This window comes from Aethina tumida, chromosome 5 (assembly GCF_024364675.1).
Source record: "Aethina tumida isolate Nest 87 chromosome 5, icAetTumi1.1, whole genome shotgun sequence".
Taxonomy (NCBI): domain Eukaryota; kingdom Metazoa; phylum Arthropoda; class Insecta; order Coleoptera; family Nitidulidae; genus Aethina; species Aethina tumida.
Window position 1 is genome coordinate 24,642,467 of NC_065439.1, and position 16,663 is coordinate 24,659,129.

General features: G+C 33.0%; 5 protein-coding genes and 2 long non-coding RNA genes across 8 annotated transcripts in view; 5 read left to right on the plus strand and 2 right to left on the minus strand.

The window, feature by feature from the left end:
- LOC109604567 (protein Skeletor, isoforms D/E-like) overlaps nt 1–4,204 on the plus strand; it is a 39,628-nt gene extending 35,424 nt beyond the window's left edge. The window contains exons 10-13 of the mRNA XM_049967326.1: nt 1,144–1,302; nt 1,360–1,553; nt 1,608–1,832; nt 1,884–4,204. Of these exons, the coding sequence (XP_049823283.1) occupies nt 1,144–1,302; nt 1,360–1,553; nt 1,608–1,832; nt 1,884–4,115 (2,810 nt within the window). The 3' untranslated portion in view covers nt 4,116–4,204. The remainder of the gene's footprint in view (nt 1–1,143; nt 1,303–1,359; nt 1,554–1,607; nt 1,833–1,883) is intronic.
- A 625-nt stretch (nt 4,205–4,829) lies between these two features.
- Nucleotides 4,830–6,373, plus strand: LOC109604562 (ester hydrolase C11orf54 homolog). The gene is made up of 7 exons (XM_020021094.2): nt 4,830–4,896; nt 5,035–5,114; nt 5,168–5,266; nt 5,324–5,499; nt 5,550–5,714; nt 5,769–6,041; nt 6,103–6,373. Exons 1-7 carry the CDS (start codon nt 4,847–4,849, stop codon nt 6,274–6,276), a joined length of 1,017 nt encoding a protein of 338 aa, XP_019876653.2. The 5' UTR covers nt 4,830–4,846; the 3' UTR covers nt 6,277–6,373.
- A 186-nt stretch (nt 6,374–6,559) lies between these two features.
- LOC109604565 (uncharacterized) lies at nt 6,560–7,598 on the minus strand. The gene is made up of 2 exons (XM_020021098.2): nt 7,074–7,598; nt 6,560–7,018 (listed from the first exon to the last, which is right to left on the minus strand). Exons 1-2 carry the CDS (start codon nt 7,446–7,448, stop codon nt 6,698–6,700), a joined length of 696 nt encoding a protein of 231 aa, XP_019876657.1. The 5' UTR covers nt 7,449–7,598; the 3' UTR covers nt 6,560–6,697.
- Nucleotides 7,599–8,791: 1,193 nt separating this feature from the next.
- Nucleotides 8,792–9,319, plus strand: LOC126265607 (uncharacterized). The gene is made up of 2 exons (XR_007548111.1): nt 8,792–8,923; nt 8,983–9,319. It is a non-coding gene; the product is annotated as an uncharacterized LOC126265607 (long non-coding RNA).
- A 320-nt stretch (nt 9,320–9,639) lies between these two features.
- LOC126265657 (uncharacterized) lies at nt 9,640–10,238 on the plus strand. Its single transcript, XR_007548154.1, has 2 exons — nt 9,640–9,720; nt 9,800–10,238. It is a non-coding gene; the product is annotated as an uncharacterized LOC126265657 (long non-coding RNA).
- A 687-nt stretch (nt 10,239–10,925) lies between these two features.
- LOC109604561 (RING-type E3 ubiquitin-protein ligase PPIL2) lies at nt 10,926–12,885 on the minus strand. The gene is made up of 6 exons (XM_020021091.2): nt 12,232–12,885; nt 11,749–12,176; nt 11,543–11,694; nt 11,300–11,489; nt 11,105–11,244; nt 10,926–11,050 (listed from the first exon to the last, which is right to left on the minus strand). The coding sequence occupies exons 1-6, from the start codon at nt 12,791–12,793 to the stop codon at nt 10,975–10,977; spliced, it is 1,548 nt and encodes a 515-aa protein (XP_019876650.1). The 5' UTR covers nt 12,794–12,885; the 3' UTR covers nt 10,926–10,974.
- A 241-nt stretch (nt 12,886–13,126) lies between these two features.
- LOC109604558 (ubiquitin-conjugating enzyme E2-24 kDa) lies at nt 13,127–16,636 on the plus strand. 2 transcript variants are annotated; one of them, XM_020021089.2, is made up of 4 exons: nt 13,127–13,216; nt 14,384–14,625; nt 15,232–15,453; nt 15,511–16,636. In XM_020021089.2, exons 2-4 carry the CDS (start codon nt 14,388–14,390, stop codon nt 15,606–15,608), a joined length of 558 nt encoding a protein of 185 aa, XP_019876648.2. In that variant the 5' UTR covers nt 13,127–13,216; nt 14,384–14,387; the 3' UTR covers nt 15,609–16,636. The 2 variants fall into 2 exon arrangements, with proteins under 2 accessions (XP_019876648.2, XP_049823015.1); XM_049967058.1 differs by lacking the exon at nt 13,127–13,216 and adding an exon at nt 13,313–13,644.
- The last annotated feature ends 27 nt before the right edge of the window (nt 16,637–16,663 follow it).

Below are 16,663 nucleotides of genomic sequence, written 5' to 3' on the forward strand. Positions count from 1 at the left end.
TCATGCGAATCATTGTGAGAACGTCCTTTACTTCTCTCCTTTTGTGCACATTTTATTAACACAGGCTGTTTAAAAAATGTTCATTTCTGGCCTTTATTTTTTAGGGAGAATCAGAGCTTCTTCGGTGGAGGATAATTAGTTCTGGAAATAATATATTTTAACTGTTTGTGTTTATTTATGAAATTTTTATATTTTTGTACTTTTATATGTAGATATCTCTTTGTAGTATAGGAAATAAATGCATTTTATGAGTAATATCTGTATGCAAAATTTTTAATATTTTCTTAATTGTATATAATCCAATTGCCATGTTCTATCACTAACAAGGATTTCCTGTAATTAGGTATTGAGTAAGTAGCAAAATTTTTCAATTCTTGAAAATGGTGTAAGATTTTAGTCTTTTAATTACTTTAAAATGCAATATTTCTGCGTCTTGTTCCTAATTTCAACATTTATTTCCACTGATTTCTACTAATTAATTATAGTAATTATTATTTTTTAACTTTTATTCCAATTAACAATTTCTACAATTTTTTTTATTTCATGTTAAACACTTTTAGTTTATGATCAATTATGATCCTTCTCCACTAAATATGAATATACTAAAGCATTCGTAGTCAAAGAGTTATAAATTAAAATAACTGAATTTTTTAATGAAAGAAACACACATACATAAAAAAGCTCTGCATTCACGGACACTAATAGGCATTACCTGTTCATTTAAACTAATGCTCGTTCATTCTCTTTAATGCTTTTTGAAAGGGTTTGATGTTTATTATGAAGGTATGTAACATGAATTATAAACTATCATACCATAAATGGCATGTCTCTCATACACATCCTGCACTTTTTAAAATATTAGCTTCGTTAATCAGGTTCTTAATATTTCATTCACTTCTCTTTTACCTACCATATTTATAAAACTCTGTAAGTATATTACCATTTTTCCTAAACATCATTAAAATTCTTGTTACAACAAATATACAGTGTGTAAAAAATATGAGTATTAGTTGGCCAAAATTGGATTGATTAGAAAATTCACTATGTCTTTTCTAACCCACTCATATAATTTATAACCTGTATAAAATATAAATTTAATATTAAATGATATAAGATACTTAAATTTTGGTCATACTATTTTAGGAAGTGTAAACTCTCCAAAAGCTGTACCAACTCCAGCACCTGTATCTAAGCGCAACGCTTGGCTAATTCCTCCAATAAAATGCTACGAGCCCGAAGATGGAGTGTTTTATGCACAAATGGGTCCAACTGGCGGTAAACGTGGATACCCAGCAATAACTGGTTAATTATATTGCGATATCGTGTAACATAATTATTATAATCTGTTTAATTTTGTAGGACATGTCGGCTGGGGTATTTCGTGGTATATTAATGGACTCCTTATTCCCGAAATCAATGTTGTGAGAGGCAAGCAATACACCTTTGTGGTGGAAGGCGGAAATGATCCGGAAGTACCAGCTAAATATCATCCATTCTATATCACTGACGATCCAGTCGGAGGATACGAATACAAGACCCCAGAAGAAAAACAGGTTAGAGTTATCTAGTATCATAATAAATAGTCCACTTATTGATGTTCTCACCAGAACGTAAGAATTTTCGCTGGCGCTAAACAAGGCAAGGATGGAGCCTTTGTACCAACTGGCACTGGTCGTCTTTGTCACTGGACTCAACAAGGAGATCTGGAAGCTGATGATTTTGACTCCTTTGGAGGATACCAACGTACCTTAGAGTTGAAATGTGACCAAGGAGAACCTGGCGTAATTCAATGGACCCCCGACAAGAATACTCCGGATACTGTATATTATCAGGTAGAATTAATAAAATTAATGTAAACCGTTTTGCATACAGAGATTTTTCAGTGCTTTACCCACCGTTATTTGGGCTGGAAAATAAACGTGTTGGATTCTTGCGATGAAGAACCAGCAGCAAGTGAAATAAGACCAATAAATGTGCCCGCGCCACTTAATCTCCAAGAACAGTACGTTCCAGATCTTGAAGATAGTCCTTCCATTCGGATAGAAACTAGGGTAAAGCCAAATAATATACAAATGAAAGACGACAAAGAAGATAAAACATCTCTCCAAACATTTTCAGAACTGAATACCAAACCCAAATTTCCCGATCAAGGGAGATACCAAGAACGACCAATCCAAATGATCCTAATCAAATCACAGCAAGGCTACTTCGATCCATCCATTTCTGGTCAAGAGAAACATCCATTTGCTTTTGAAAACCCATACAAAAGACACTCTGACTTCCGACCAAGCCCCATCATGGACTTTTCTCTGACCAAAGACCATATACCCGCCAGGCCTTCGACAACGACTACCACAACCACTACAACCACCACAACTGAAAAACCAACAGTTACTAACCCAAATCCTAACCCTAACTCAAAAATTATTTCTATTCCAGCCAAGAATGAAGTATTTCTATCGCCTCCTGGTAAATTACCACCCCCAATGTTTCATAATAATGGAAATAGAAGGCCACAAAGGCCCTATTTCCAAAATTTACCCATAAAACAGCCAGCTCGTGCTCCTAATACACCAGTATTACATGTATTGCCGCCTGTGAATATGAAAATGCCTTTGCAAAGACACGTAGCTAAACCATCTCTGAATGCCAGACCTCCAATGTTCAGCAATATAAAATCTATGTTCATTAATGCCATGGGTCATATCAAGAGACTACCAAGCATTGGGTTGCCCAAACCTCAAATCGTTGCCATTCTTCCGCCTATTAACCAAGCCCAATTCCAACAAAAACAAATACAACAAGCACAACAAGCTCAAAATATTCAGCAAGTACAACAGACAACACAATCACAAAATGTACCACAAGTACAAAACGCACAGCAAATACCACAAGCAGAAAGAGTACAAATGCCACAAACACAAAGAGTACAAATGCCACAAACTCACAAAGCTCAGCTGATGGCTCAATTACAACAATTTCAAAATCAAGTTCAAAAGTCACAAAGTGTTGTTACACCGAAAACAGTTCCAGCAAGCGAAATCATGAAAGTTGAAATTTCTCCGCAGCAACCGTCCACGGAGAAAGACCCAGAAACTCAAACCTCTTCGGCATTATTATCCGTATCAGAAATTAAACAAATTCCTGCCGCTCGCAACACAGGCTTTCAACCATCATCTGTCAAAATCGAAAAGGGATTCAAGCCCATAATTACGAAGGAAATTCGTGATAGAATTTCCCAGGATGAACCTGAGCTAAACTATGAAAGTGAAATAGGAGTAATAAATATGGGAGGCAACAACAGACCTAAACCAATCCAATCTTTTGAACCTGTCTTCATACCGTCCCCTTCTGACAAATTCAAATTCCATAAAAGGCATTATCCTAAGAAAAGTGTACTTAAAATTATTTACAAAAGACCCCGCAGCCTGGAGGAAACTGAAGAGAAACCATCAAATAAAGAAGAAGGAGACGAAGATGTTTCCGACGACTTAGAACCAATTGCCGAAGCCGCAGAGAGGGTCGACACGTTTTTGAGTTATTTACCCCCTCTCACGCAAACTGACAAGCCTATTGATGTAATAAGACAACCATCCAATATTGACATCGAAAGTCCAGGAGACTTGGACATAGATTCGCCTCCAGACGTAGTGGTAACGTACGACGGAAAAAGAGTATCAGGCCAAAGCCTAACGGCAAAAGTGGAAACGAGAACCAACATCTACGACATGAGGGCTTCCAAAGCTGCAGAACTTATAAAGGCTCACCCACAATCTGTACCGTACAAAGGCGAACTGCCACCCTTAAGTCCACAATTTATCAACGGCAACGCACCCCAATTACAAGCCCGCGGTGTCATCAGCCGAGACTTGGACGTCCCAATATCACCAAGTGGTTCCACAAAATTAACGAGAGTCTCTCAGTTACACGAGGAGGACAAAGACGAAGCAAAAAGGAGGCGAAAGAGGGCCGCACATCACACGCCGGAACACACTTTGCAACAAGAAATGGAAAGGAATAGTACACAACCAAAAAGTTCATCTAACATGTTGACTGGGTCGTGGTTGAATCGGATAAGCATTGTTGTGGTTACATTCTTCCTATTGTATTTATAATTTTCGTTGTATTTTTAGGTAATGTTAAGTTTTTTTTTTAATTTTATAGGTAAATTCGTTATTTTGTAAATAAACGATAGTAAGATGTCCCCCATGTGTTTTATTTTCCTTTAAATACTAAAAACCACAAAATTATAAAGAAAGGATAATCATATATTGATGACATTAAATCAGAATTGTATACCAAAATGTTATCCCTGAAATAATATAAATTGGGGACAATATACTTATGTAAATAATATACTGTATGCATAATTATATAAACATGAACTCCATTCGCCAATAACTAATATGAACAGTTTGGATATAAGCAAATATTGGAATAGAGTAGAATTTAAGTGATATCAAAAATTAATACAGCAAAGTGCTTGCTAAATTATCATCATTTTAACTTAACCATTCAACCATCGAGTGATAGTAGTTTAACGTGACCTCTTAATGATTCGGGCTTAGGCGTGAAATAATATAATCAGTTAATAACAAGAGCTATTTGGTTTCTGATAAGGTTGTTTGACCTTCTTCGATTATTTAATTAAACAATTAAATAATAAGAAAAATTGTGCTTGACTTTAGTTACAGTAGTAAGGCACAATAGGTAAGTGATACAAGAAAAATACTAACGATTCAAATTGCCTGAGGTTAGTATATGTTACAAGAACAAATAATTATTCATATACAGATAGAAATATGTAACAATAAATTAGTTATTTTGGTAGTTGGTGTGAGTCAATATGTTTTACATCTGTTTAATTTTTATGGCTATATTTAGAACTTCCACGGGGTAAATTCTTTTCACATTTTAGCTGAATTAATTTGTTTTATTCATTACACACCTTGAATGACTTGTGTGTATTTACCTAGATAACATTAACCTTGTTTGACATTACTCAGCGGGAGATTTGAAATTTACTATTTATAGCACCATGTCGTTGGATCCGAGGACACTGCCTGTCGAAAAAAGACCACTGTACGTGCCACCACTGAATGAACTGGTGGATGGTAAGTTAACATATTATACCAAAGAAGAAATAAATAATAAAAAATATTTTTAGTGCTAAATAAAAGCCTTAAAAATAATTTCCAAGAAGTAAAAGTCGAATTGGTGGATTGCCCCGACCTAACAAAACAACCTTTTACACTAGCATCAGAAGGTACGAACTCCAAACTATCAACTCTGCATGGTTCTCATTTATTTATATTTATTAAAGGTTTAAGTGGTAATGAAACATTGGTGGAAATTGGTGGGCCCCCATTTTTGGCCCCACTGGTCCAAAGAGACAAGGTTTACGACCTTAAAGACATCGCAAAATTGGTAGATTCAGAGCCTGCCTTCATTATTGGAGCTGGAGCTGGTCCCCATCCATATGTGGGAAAGAACTGCGAAGTAAATAAGTAATAATATTACTTTGCGCCATCTAAAATCTTGGGTTTTAGGGAATTTACAATTTGAAAATTGAAAATGGGAAGGTAGACCAACAAACGAGGATCTCCAAAACTGATGACAAAGACGACAAGTCAATCCAAGAGCAACTACCAAACAGTGAGAGTCGAGTTGCCCTTTTGGCCAACCTCTTCTTCAGTGAAGGAAAGCCGGGAAAGGTTGTACAATTAATTAAGTCATTGAAAATGGAAAATGCATCTCATTTTTTGTAGGTTTTAAAAGTATACGCCAGAAAACGTATTGGAAACGACGATTTTATCGCCAGTATAAGAAAGAGTTTGAAAGATGGCTTCAAAGACAGACTTGTGGGCTTGGGAGGTGCTTTTGTGATGAAAACCGGAAAAGCCAAACAGCATGTGATGCCAGACTTCAGCAAAACTCCCCTAAAAAGTGACGATGACATAAATAACTGGCTAAACTTTTACACCATGTCCGCTCCTTTAATAGCTCTTGGTACCCTCGTCAACGGAGAAGGTCCAAGTGAAGTACATTTTAATTATGTGAATTTAGTTAATTCTTTAAATTAAACTACTATTTACATTTTAGGAATTGGATTTAAGAGTACAACACTTCCACAGTTTCAGCCACCACGGTGAAGCTGGTCATTACCATATAGATACAACACCTGACATTGTTGAATATCTGGGATATTTTAAACCTGGACAAACCATATATCGTATCGACAAACCAGTGGATTCCCATAAATTTGGAAGAGATTAATTTACTTCTATGACTTGATATAGTACACTATGTAGATTGCATTTTAACGTCCTTATTGTATAAGAATTATCGAATAAAATAAAACGTCATAAACCACCATGTGTTATTTAATCTCTAAAAATATCATACTAAAGTAAGTTAAATTATAACAACTAAAATATATCATTAATGGAAATAACAATATGGGAAGAAAATATTAAATGAAAATTCAGTAAAAATTTTAAAATTAAACTAAACCAATTTTTTTTTCCTTTATTCATAGAAAATTGGGAAATAAAACAAATTTTAAAAAAATAATTATTTTTAATAAATAAAGAATTATCAGAACAAAATCTTAAATACTTTTTAACAAATCAAATAATACTTATAGTTAAACTATTATAAATAAATATATAGTCTTTGGTTAAGCCTTTTTGGAATTTTATTTAAATTGTGGGTTGGTTAAGAAACATTCATGATTCAACATGCCTAATTGCGCATGATAAAGTACATCAGTAATTAACTTTTCAGCGTAAACTTTCATTGTAGGGTCCAGTTTTCGAAGTTTATTAGCAACACACTTTCCCACGATGTCGTCTTCGTCTTCATTTTGCAACCTTTCACATACAACACGCAGCAATTTTTCAGATTCTTTTCTTAATTTTCGTTTTGCTGGAGCCACTTGAACTTTTGGAACTGGAGAACTTCTTACAGATGGTTCTGATAACTGATCCTCGTCCTCAGATTCGTGTTTGATTTCAGTCTAAAAGATTAATTACTAGTTAATAGTTTACCATTTTATGTTATTTAAATTTTACCTCATTAAAGTCTAAAATGTTATCCTCATCATCATTGATGATGATGGCTTGCGGAACTTCTTGGTCTTTCAAAAACAGCAATAGGTCGTAGTACCACAAACTAGGTTTATAAATAGTGTCCGTTTCTGAAGCTTTTGATTTTGATTGAGCCACCCGCCTAAATTCCTTTCTGAAACAACTCCTCAACGAATTAATTTTCCTTTTGACATCGTCCACAGTAGCCGAGGGGTTGGTTTCTTTTAAAATAGTTTGTAGACCCTTATAAGCCTCCTCCTTTTTCTGTTTATTGGTGTAATCATTCGATTTCACTTTCCAAATGCACTCGTGCGACTTGTATTCGTTTATAAATCGTTTCAAGAAGTTTTTGTACATCATGTCCACATCACACAAAACTGGCACATAAATATTAAGGAAAGTTCGATGATCCCCAAGCCAAGCCACGCCATGCACGAAAAGTTCGTTGAGCCACTCACAACACAGACTTGCCTGCAAGTTGACCTTCGGGCCCGATGTGCCGGGCAAATGTGAAACAGGTAGACGCGCATCGATTTTCCCACGAACGGAGGCTTGACAAACTACATCTCGGGCAGTCCGCGTTTGCACGCAACTCGGATAACTTTCAAATAAACTCGGGAGCTTCGAGCTTACAAATGAATCATTTTAAAACCCGCTTATATTCAATTAAATTGGAAATAAATGCTGTTATGGGGTTTTATCTTTTGCAATGTACTCACTAATGGCTAGCGGATAAATATTCAACTTGTATAAAAGAGAAATTTATATATACATCTTTTAACCAGTTTGAACAACTTTGGATGCATGTTTCGTGTCGTTATCATGCATTTTATGCATGTAATTGGTAAAATATCTTTGGCAAAAGATTCCATTATATCTCTTATGATGTGTCTAATATACGAAACGTTCCATTTTATTAATAACTTTTTGTAATGATCCTATACCGCCATTCCAAAACTTTTCCTCTACTGTGTTACTAATTTTTGTACTGTATCTGGAATCGAAACTTTTATTAAGAAGGCGATGTATTCTATTGAACATGGATTCATTACTTCAAAGTGCTCTTCACCAAAATTCTCTAGGATAATTAATATACTTTTAATCTTGTTCGAATATTCTTTTATGGTATCAATATTTTCTTTACTGAAATGTATCTTTGAAAGTTTTGTTCATTCAGTCGACGTCTGATTGTTCTATTAAACCCATTGATATTGCATGAGTCACTTTATCGTTTATTTTTTTTTACCTATCGATAATAGTTCTTTTTTTTGTTAGGGCATTTTCTTATTGTATTTTCAATGGAGTAAGTTGTTTCATATATATTAATAAACAATATAAACCATTTTTCGGAAGCATCATAAATTTTTAGCGATATCAGCAAAATTTAGACATTTAGATGTTTCATGTTAATTATTATAATCCTCTTCCCTGGAAAGCAATGTTTCTTTCTTCCCACTGAGAGTGGTAATTTATCCACCACTTTGCACCAAAGATTAAATTGTAAAAAACTAGTTGCCATACTACATCATTTTGTCTAGGCAAATATTTATTAAAATCATAATCGCCTCATTAAAATTAAGGTTGCAGTCAAACAATCAACAAAAATAGTTCAACCATAGGAAAACTTACGCTGTTAATCACTGATTGTACTATGTTGCACCAAAGATTAAATTGTAAAAAACAACAACTTTGTCATACTGCATCATTTTATCTAGGCAAATATTTATTAAAACCATAATCGTTTAATTATAATTAACGTGCATAAGTGCTATTACACTCAAGCAATCAACAAAAATAGTTCAACCATGGAGAAACTTACGTTGCTCATGCTTTCTGTATGTATTTTTTATTAAGTAAAACACTAAATATTTATAATTTATAAAAAAATTTACAGATATGCATTGCATCTTCATTGTGCCTAATATGTAAAGAAACTGGAGATTTTGTAATGTACAACGTGAGCTGCGAAACATATTACCACTGTGAACCTTCAAAGATATATCCGAATCTATTTAAAAGAACAATAAGACATTGTGCCTATGGTGATGTATTTTATTCTAGAAGCAAATATTTGAAAGGCAAATGCGAAACCAATAAAACTTGTAAATTCTAAAATTTATGTCAAAAGAAAATCTGATCTGATTAGTACTTTTAAATATTATTATTGTTTGATTCAATTATTCTAATCAATTATTAATTATTGTTATAATAATAAAATGCGTAACATTTAATTTATTGTGTTTTATTACTATTCACAATATTACATTATTAAAATTGTGAATGTTTATAAAATATCGTATTGTAAAGTAATCTTTAAAATATTCATATACATTCATATAATTTGATTCATTTTTGCAATATTTCTATATTCAATCTATTATGTTTCCTAGAACTCCAGAATGACGTATAATTTAGTTGCTATGAGAATTAAAGGATTATGAAAATTTCATTTATACATTGTACGGATTTTTCTACATTTTTGCAGTTTAAACAAATCTAATAAATCTGTAAACAATTTCACGAGAATGCATATAAAAACCAATGCTTTTCATTGCCATTTATTTCAACGGTGGTTCCACAAATTAATGTTTTTAAAATGTACAAAATTACCATATTGTTAATATTCTCAGCAGTAAGTATTTTTATATAATATAAAACAACAAATTAGAATTATCATGTTAGAAAAATATTAACAAGAACATTATTTTTAGCTATGTTTATCACAAACTTATGGTTTCACTTGCCAGAAGGCTGGGCAGTTCATCATGAAAGGAGTGGGTTGTAGACAGTATTATGAATGTGTAAAATCCAAAGAATATCCAAAATTGTTTGAAAAATCTGTTAAGAAATGTACCGGAAATACAATATTTTACCCAAATTCTCCCAAAACAGGCAGTTGCAGTTTATCCGCAATATGTATAGATTCTATTTGCACAGGAAGAGATAATGGAACGAAAATTTGCGATCCAAATGCTCATATATTGGGTTCAGAGGCAGTAGAAAAGATTATGTACAAATGTACTGGGAATCCCATAGCACCTGTACTCAAAAACTGTTTAATAAATCCCACAATTTCGACATTTTGTGCAGAACAATGTCTAAAATAACTATAATAATACGAAGTAAAATAATAAATCATTGTAATAAGTACCTCAGTTGTTTTAAAAAAGAACCTTACATAAACATACCTTCTAAGCTGCCACTGACTGACGTAACAAACTTAGGTTAAATTTGCGACAGAAATTTTCAAACGCTTCTGCAAATACTTATTAATTAAGAATGAAATGTCCACTGAAGAACGCAAAAATTACCATAAGGCCATCAGCGGAGTTAAAGCAATACATGGAAACAGTTCAATACTTAAACAGAGATAAATCTAAACTTACCATTGAAGACATAAGAGAAATACATGAAATTTTAACGAATAAAAACAAAGAAACGAAAAATAAAAAATACTTGCATGATCTATTGGAAAAATCAGAAATTATTTTGCCAGAAAACCCAACAATGGTGAGGAATCCGGAAGTAGAACGCAGATGCCAGTTACTTTTGAAGGAACAATTAAATGAAGAGTACAGGAGAATAACCAGTGATGTCAGTTGTTGTCAATATATTAAATCAGAAACCTTAGCTTATCAAATGAAAGAAATGAACCAATATATTTGGGGAACCATACAAGTCTTTGTTTCTTCTGTAGCAGGATTTTGCTTTGGGTTTTTTGGAATAGGCATCATGGTTGAAACAACAGACAGTGGCAAATTACTAATGGGCTTATTATGTTCCTTTATAACTTTTATAGCAGACATGTATTTTCTCATAAGGAAAATAAAATAAATATTTGTTTATGTAATATTTTATTTTTTTACAAAATTAATTTTATATTACATCACCACTGGCCAAAATTAAAATTGTATGATCCTTTCTTTTTCTTTGTGGCAGGTTCCTCCTCACCTTTGTCACTACTAAAATAAAATATATATAATTATTTGATACATTAAAGATTTTCTTCAACATACTTCTTTGTAACTGAAGGATCAATATACTTTCCAACTCCCTTTTTATAGACTTTTAATACTTTTTCAGCATTCATCTTTCTTGTTTTAGCCTCTTCTTCTTGTTTTTGTTTATGAACCTCTTCCAACCTCTCTTTAGCCAACTGAAATTTAATTTATTGCATTTATGTGAATAAAAGTATTGGAAAATATTATTACTTGTTCATCAGCTTCTTCATAAGGATTAACAAATATTTGAGCTTTGATTAAAATTATATCTTCAATGGGCCTATCTTTATTGTCAACCTCTATTCTTTCCATTTCTGACAAAGTTTCCATTCCACCAACAACTCTTCCAAACACTGTATGTTTGTTATCCAAATGTTTACATGATCTGTATGTTATGAAACTGAAAAAAAATAACAATTAATAGATATAACAATTCTGATAAGACAATTATACAATTGTGATCCATTTGTATGTTTTCCTGAGTTAGCCATTGAAAGAATTCCTCTGCCTGTGTGTGTCAAATGTGGTCTGAATTCATCTTCAAACTTTGTTCCCCATATTGATTTACCTCCAGTACCTGTTCCAGTTGGATCTCCACCTTGAATCTAAATATTTACATTTATTGTCTATATTTACTGTTTTATTAAGTCTATTCTCACCATAAAATTTCTGATTGACCTATGAAACTTTGTGCCATCATAATAGCCATTTGCGCAATGCTTCATAAAATTCTCACATGTTTTTGGAACAATGTCACAATGTAATTCCAAATTTAAAGGTCCAAAGTTTGTAACCAATCTAACATAGCCCTTTTTCTTCACTCTTTCATATCTAACTTCATCCTCATGGACAATAGCTGCCTCATGGGTTAAATTAATGCCCATTGTTGTTGATGTGAAGCTGGCAGCCACTTTGCCAGTGGAATAATGAGCAGCATTAAACTTATCTGCTTTTTCTGATGTGTCTTTCTTGTTTATTTCAATTGTTGGGGCTTTGTATTCTCTGCTGAGTTCTTCCAGTGTGTATTTTGTTTCAGGATTAACTTTTTTTAATCTGGCTTGTGGATCTGATTTATCGGCGATCTCCTCTGATAATATAAAGTTGTGTTAAATAAAAAATTGTATGTAAACGAGGGTGCTTACCTTCAGTTTCTACTCTTAAATTATTTTTTACATGGTGAAATTTGGAGATGTTAAACTTGCTCAAATCACTAGGATCTTGTAATATAATGATGTCTTTTCTTTCAAATGGAGTGTCTAGAATAAGATCTTTCCAATTGCGATTCTTAATATTCAGTTGTTCCACAGCTTCCATTAAATAGGTATTGCCAGTGGTGGAAATTGCAGCAATATGAGAGCTGTTTGTGAAAGTTTTAAATAGCACAGGACACTGATTTTCTCCATCACTGTTTTTGTGTATCTTGAGTTTAAAAAAAGATTTTATATCAGCTGGTTTACCAGTAACAGGGTTAATTTTAAATTTCTTTAAAAAAGGGAGCAAAGGCTCCAAATCGAAAATGTTCCCATCTAAATCGGAATAAGGGATTTCCCACGGTTGCAAAGACAAACAACAGTGATCAAACGGTAGTCTCCTAAAATTTTCTTCCTCTTTGGACATTTCTCCTACTTTTTTGCCCCCGTACAACGTTGTCCATTCTGTGTACGTTAAGTACATTTTATCTTTTTGGTGCTGTCGCTTGCCCATTTTGATTTTTATCTATATTACACTTATAAACTTATAAACTAATGTTTGTTATTTTTACACTTAACTCTAACAGCGGGATTTTTGAGGTTAACTAATTTATCAAAACAAAAACAAGCAACCTTTAAAATTTGACTACCCTATGTTGGAAATCATGTTTGAATATCATAAGGATAATCCCAAATCTTAATGTTGAGGTTTTAAATTACGTAAAAAGTTATTTTACATAGATTTCAAGTTTTATTTATAATTAAAATGTGCTCGTAATTTTTTAAAATAAATTTTTAAAAAGAATGGCTATGTGGGTTGGCTGAACTGTAAGTCGTTCGAACGCCCTCTCCAGTAATGTTCGTGTACGCCATGAGCCGAAACTTGTGAAAAGGGAGTGTAAGTTGTTTTCAGTGAAAAGAAGTTAAAACCTAAAGGGTAAGATAACAAATGATATATTATTATATCTGTGTCTTAAGCCAAAAATTGCATAACCCCACAACGCTCAATAACTGCTCTTTGGCCATAAAATATTGTGGGAAAAAATACCGAGGCTCCTATTGGATAAACGAATAGCAAAACAACGCTATATCTTGAGTGAATGCTATGGTGTGTTAATAAATGTTCCTAGTAGTGTTGTGTACTTTAATTACGATGAAAATCTAAGCAAATCTATTTGGAATTAAAGACTTGTAAAGCTAGAAATCAAAATGGCCGACGAGCCTGACAGGAATCAATTTTAATTTTGAAAAGGGTCACATTCCATTACCTGCCTTTGTGTTTTCAACTTCGCCTAACCGTAAACCAGCCAAAAGCTTGGAGTGAAACACGACACGTTTAATTCGTGCTGTAATTGAGGCTGCAAGGTGAGTGCCAATTGAACAAAGAAGTTGAGACTTTGTAATAAAATAAGGAACATGGAGATTTTCTGTTAGAAGGCAAAACTTCATGCTCTCACTTAATGGCTAAGTTATAATTTGTTTCTAATACCAGTTAATTAAATTATTGATGGTTTTCATTATGAATGTGAACAATTGCCACTTTATTTAGCATAACAGTACATGTAACAAAAAATTATAATTGAAATGGAAGTATAGTCACATAGTATTAATCCATATTTAGTATTTAGTAATTATTTAAATAATGCCATGTGTTATATTCTTCTCTTTAGTTTACTGGTAGGGACATTAATTGATTTATTGAAGTTTTCCTGTCAGGGTTCTTTAGATGACACCCTGTATATTCTATAAAAATATTAAAATCCCTGAATAATTACAAAAAACTAGTTCTGGAATTGTTTTCAATTTAAGACATGCTGAATAAGTTTTATTTTGAAAATGGTGCACCAATGTTTTATTTTATTGTTTTAATATAAATAAATAACTCTACAGTGATTTACTAATTAAAAATAAGGTCACAATTTTGTTTTTGTAAGTTTTCAAAACTACCTTTATATTTAATGTGCATCTAAATCATCCAATTGGAAAATTTCAAAGTAACGTTTTCTTTCTAATGCAATATTTTTATCAAACTTCGCTTAGATGATAAAATAAATAATTCGATTATTAGTATTTTAAACAAATCGACTTATATTACGCATTTCAGTATTATGTCATCGGCTGGATCCAGCGGCTCGGGACGCGGCAGAGGCAGCCACGTTCAAGGTGAACAAAAAGAGACTAAAGAAAGCAAACCGAATCCGAAGATGTCGAAGGCGCTGGGTACATCGGCCAAGCGAATCCAAAAGGAACTGGCCGAGATCACCCTCGATCCGCCGCCAAACTGTAGCGCCGGACCAAAGGGCGAGAACTTCTATGAATGGGTTTCCACAATTTTGGGACCACCAGGTAAAATTAAATTTTTATTAATACTTCATGTAATTGACGCCAACAAAATACTGGGAGGTCCGGGATTTACCGTTTTGTGTTCAAAATTAGTCATGCACTATTGTTTACAATAACAAAGTGCATTGTAACCTGCCAATGTACTTACAAGTGAATTGTTGTATATGAAATTTAATATTCTTATTTATCACCTTTTTATCATTTATTATTTGTTTCTATATTAAGGTTTATGACTCATATACATATAAGGAGATTCACCTAATAGAAGAAGACAGAAAAAAGTACTAATTTGAAATTTTTAGGGCAAATATAAAGCAACTTGACTTTAACTATCTTTCTAATTTATTTTGAACAAAATTGCATTTTGAGTTTCATCAGAAGGGACAATTTTTGAATTTGAAAACCGCCAATTTTGATGCTGGAATAAGGAACCACTTTAGTACTTCCAAATTTTATACTGGGTCTCTGTGGCTTAGGTTTAATTTGGTGCATCTTAAAATATGAATATTTTTTATATTTTCAATGGAACAAAATGTGTATTTTAGCATGATATGATGACTCATATTACTTATAATACTTACAGTAATGGTATTTACTTATTATTTCCAGGTTCTGTCTATGAAGGAGGCGTCTTCTTCTTGGACATCCACTTCTCTCCTGAATACCCATTCAAACCACCCAAGGTCACATTCAGAACGCGTATCTACCATTGTAACATCAACAGTCAAGGTGTGATTTGCCTCGACATCCTTAAAGACAACTGGTCGCCCGCCCTCACCATCTCAAAAGTTTTGCTTTCGATCTGCTCCCTACTCACAGATTGCAATCCAGGTGAGTGTCGGTAATTCATTAAAAAGTGGTGAAATATGTGGTCCTTCTGTTTTTCAGCCGATCCGCTAGTTGGCAGTATAGCAACGCAATACCTGCAGAACAGAGAAGAACACGACCGCATCGCCAGATTGTGGACTAAGCGTTACGCAACGTGATTTGCTAAAACGACGCGGGCAGCTTCCAACGATGTCAGTACACTTTGCCAATGTGGCACAAAAATATTATGGTATAATTCGTCTACTATCCATTTCATCGTCAAATCATCGTTAAAAAATCAATTACTCTCCATTACTTGGTTGTCTTGAATGTCCATTTGCAACAATTTGTATCACATGTTAAGTTATTTGTAGAACATTTACTGTTATACTCTCTTATTCAAATGAAAATAATCGGAATAAACTTTTTAGTGAATATTAGTTTTAAATACGTTAAATTATTTTTCATCTCAGTGGCCAAATCACTATTTAACTCGTCTTGGTTTGAATCCATTATAGTATAAATGTACCATGTAGATAATACTACGTTTTTAAGTTCCTCTTTTTAATTGATTTTGGACAATAAGTGATTTATGTCTACAAATTTCAAACTAATCTTGTTCTTCATATCAATCGCAAGATTTAATTTTGAATGTCTATCTTATGAATGTAATATTTCTCCTGCAGCAGATAGGTTCCTTCCTGCAAATTGTGCAATTATTAAAAATGTGTAGATTGCTTATACAGATAAAACTTTTTAACGACTTCGTTTTACATTGGGGCACTTTGATTTATTTTTGTATGCATTTGTGTTTGAAAATATTCCTCGTTAATTGGTATTTTTCTCATATCAGTTGGTAATGTAACCGAGTGCTCCAGATCTGTGAATATTCTGATTTTAAGGCGGTAACGTTATAAAATACAATTATATTGTTTTATGCTAACTTTTGTTGCGTTCTACATAAATTGAAACTGTGTATTATATTTATATTATTTATTTGTGATTGAATTTTATAGCGCTACGAGCTATAGGTATATTATGTGATGTGTATTTTCGATTGAGGATGTACTTGTATTGTGACTATATCCTCCTCTCCCAAACTGCTTGTGTAAAGTATAATTTTTTTACTAAAGTAAGAGAATATGGACTATTCTTCTAGTAAGTAATGTCTAGTTAATGTAACAATAAAATTTTAGTAAGTAATGTACAGGCGTCTTTTAATGAATTTTCCCTT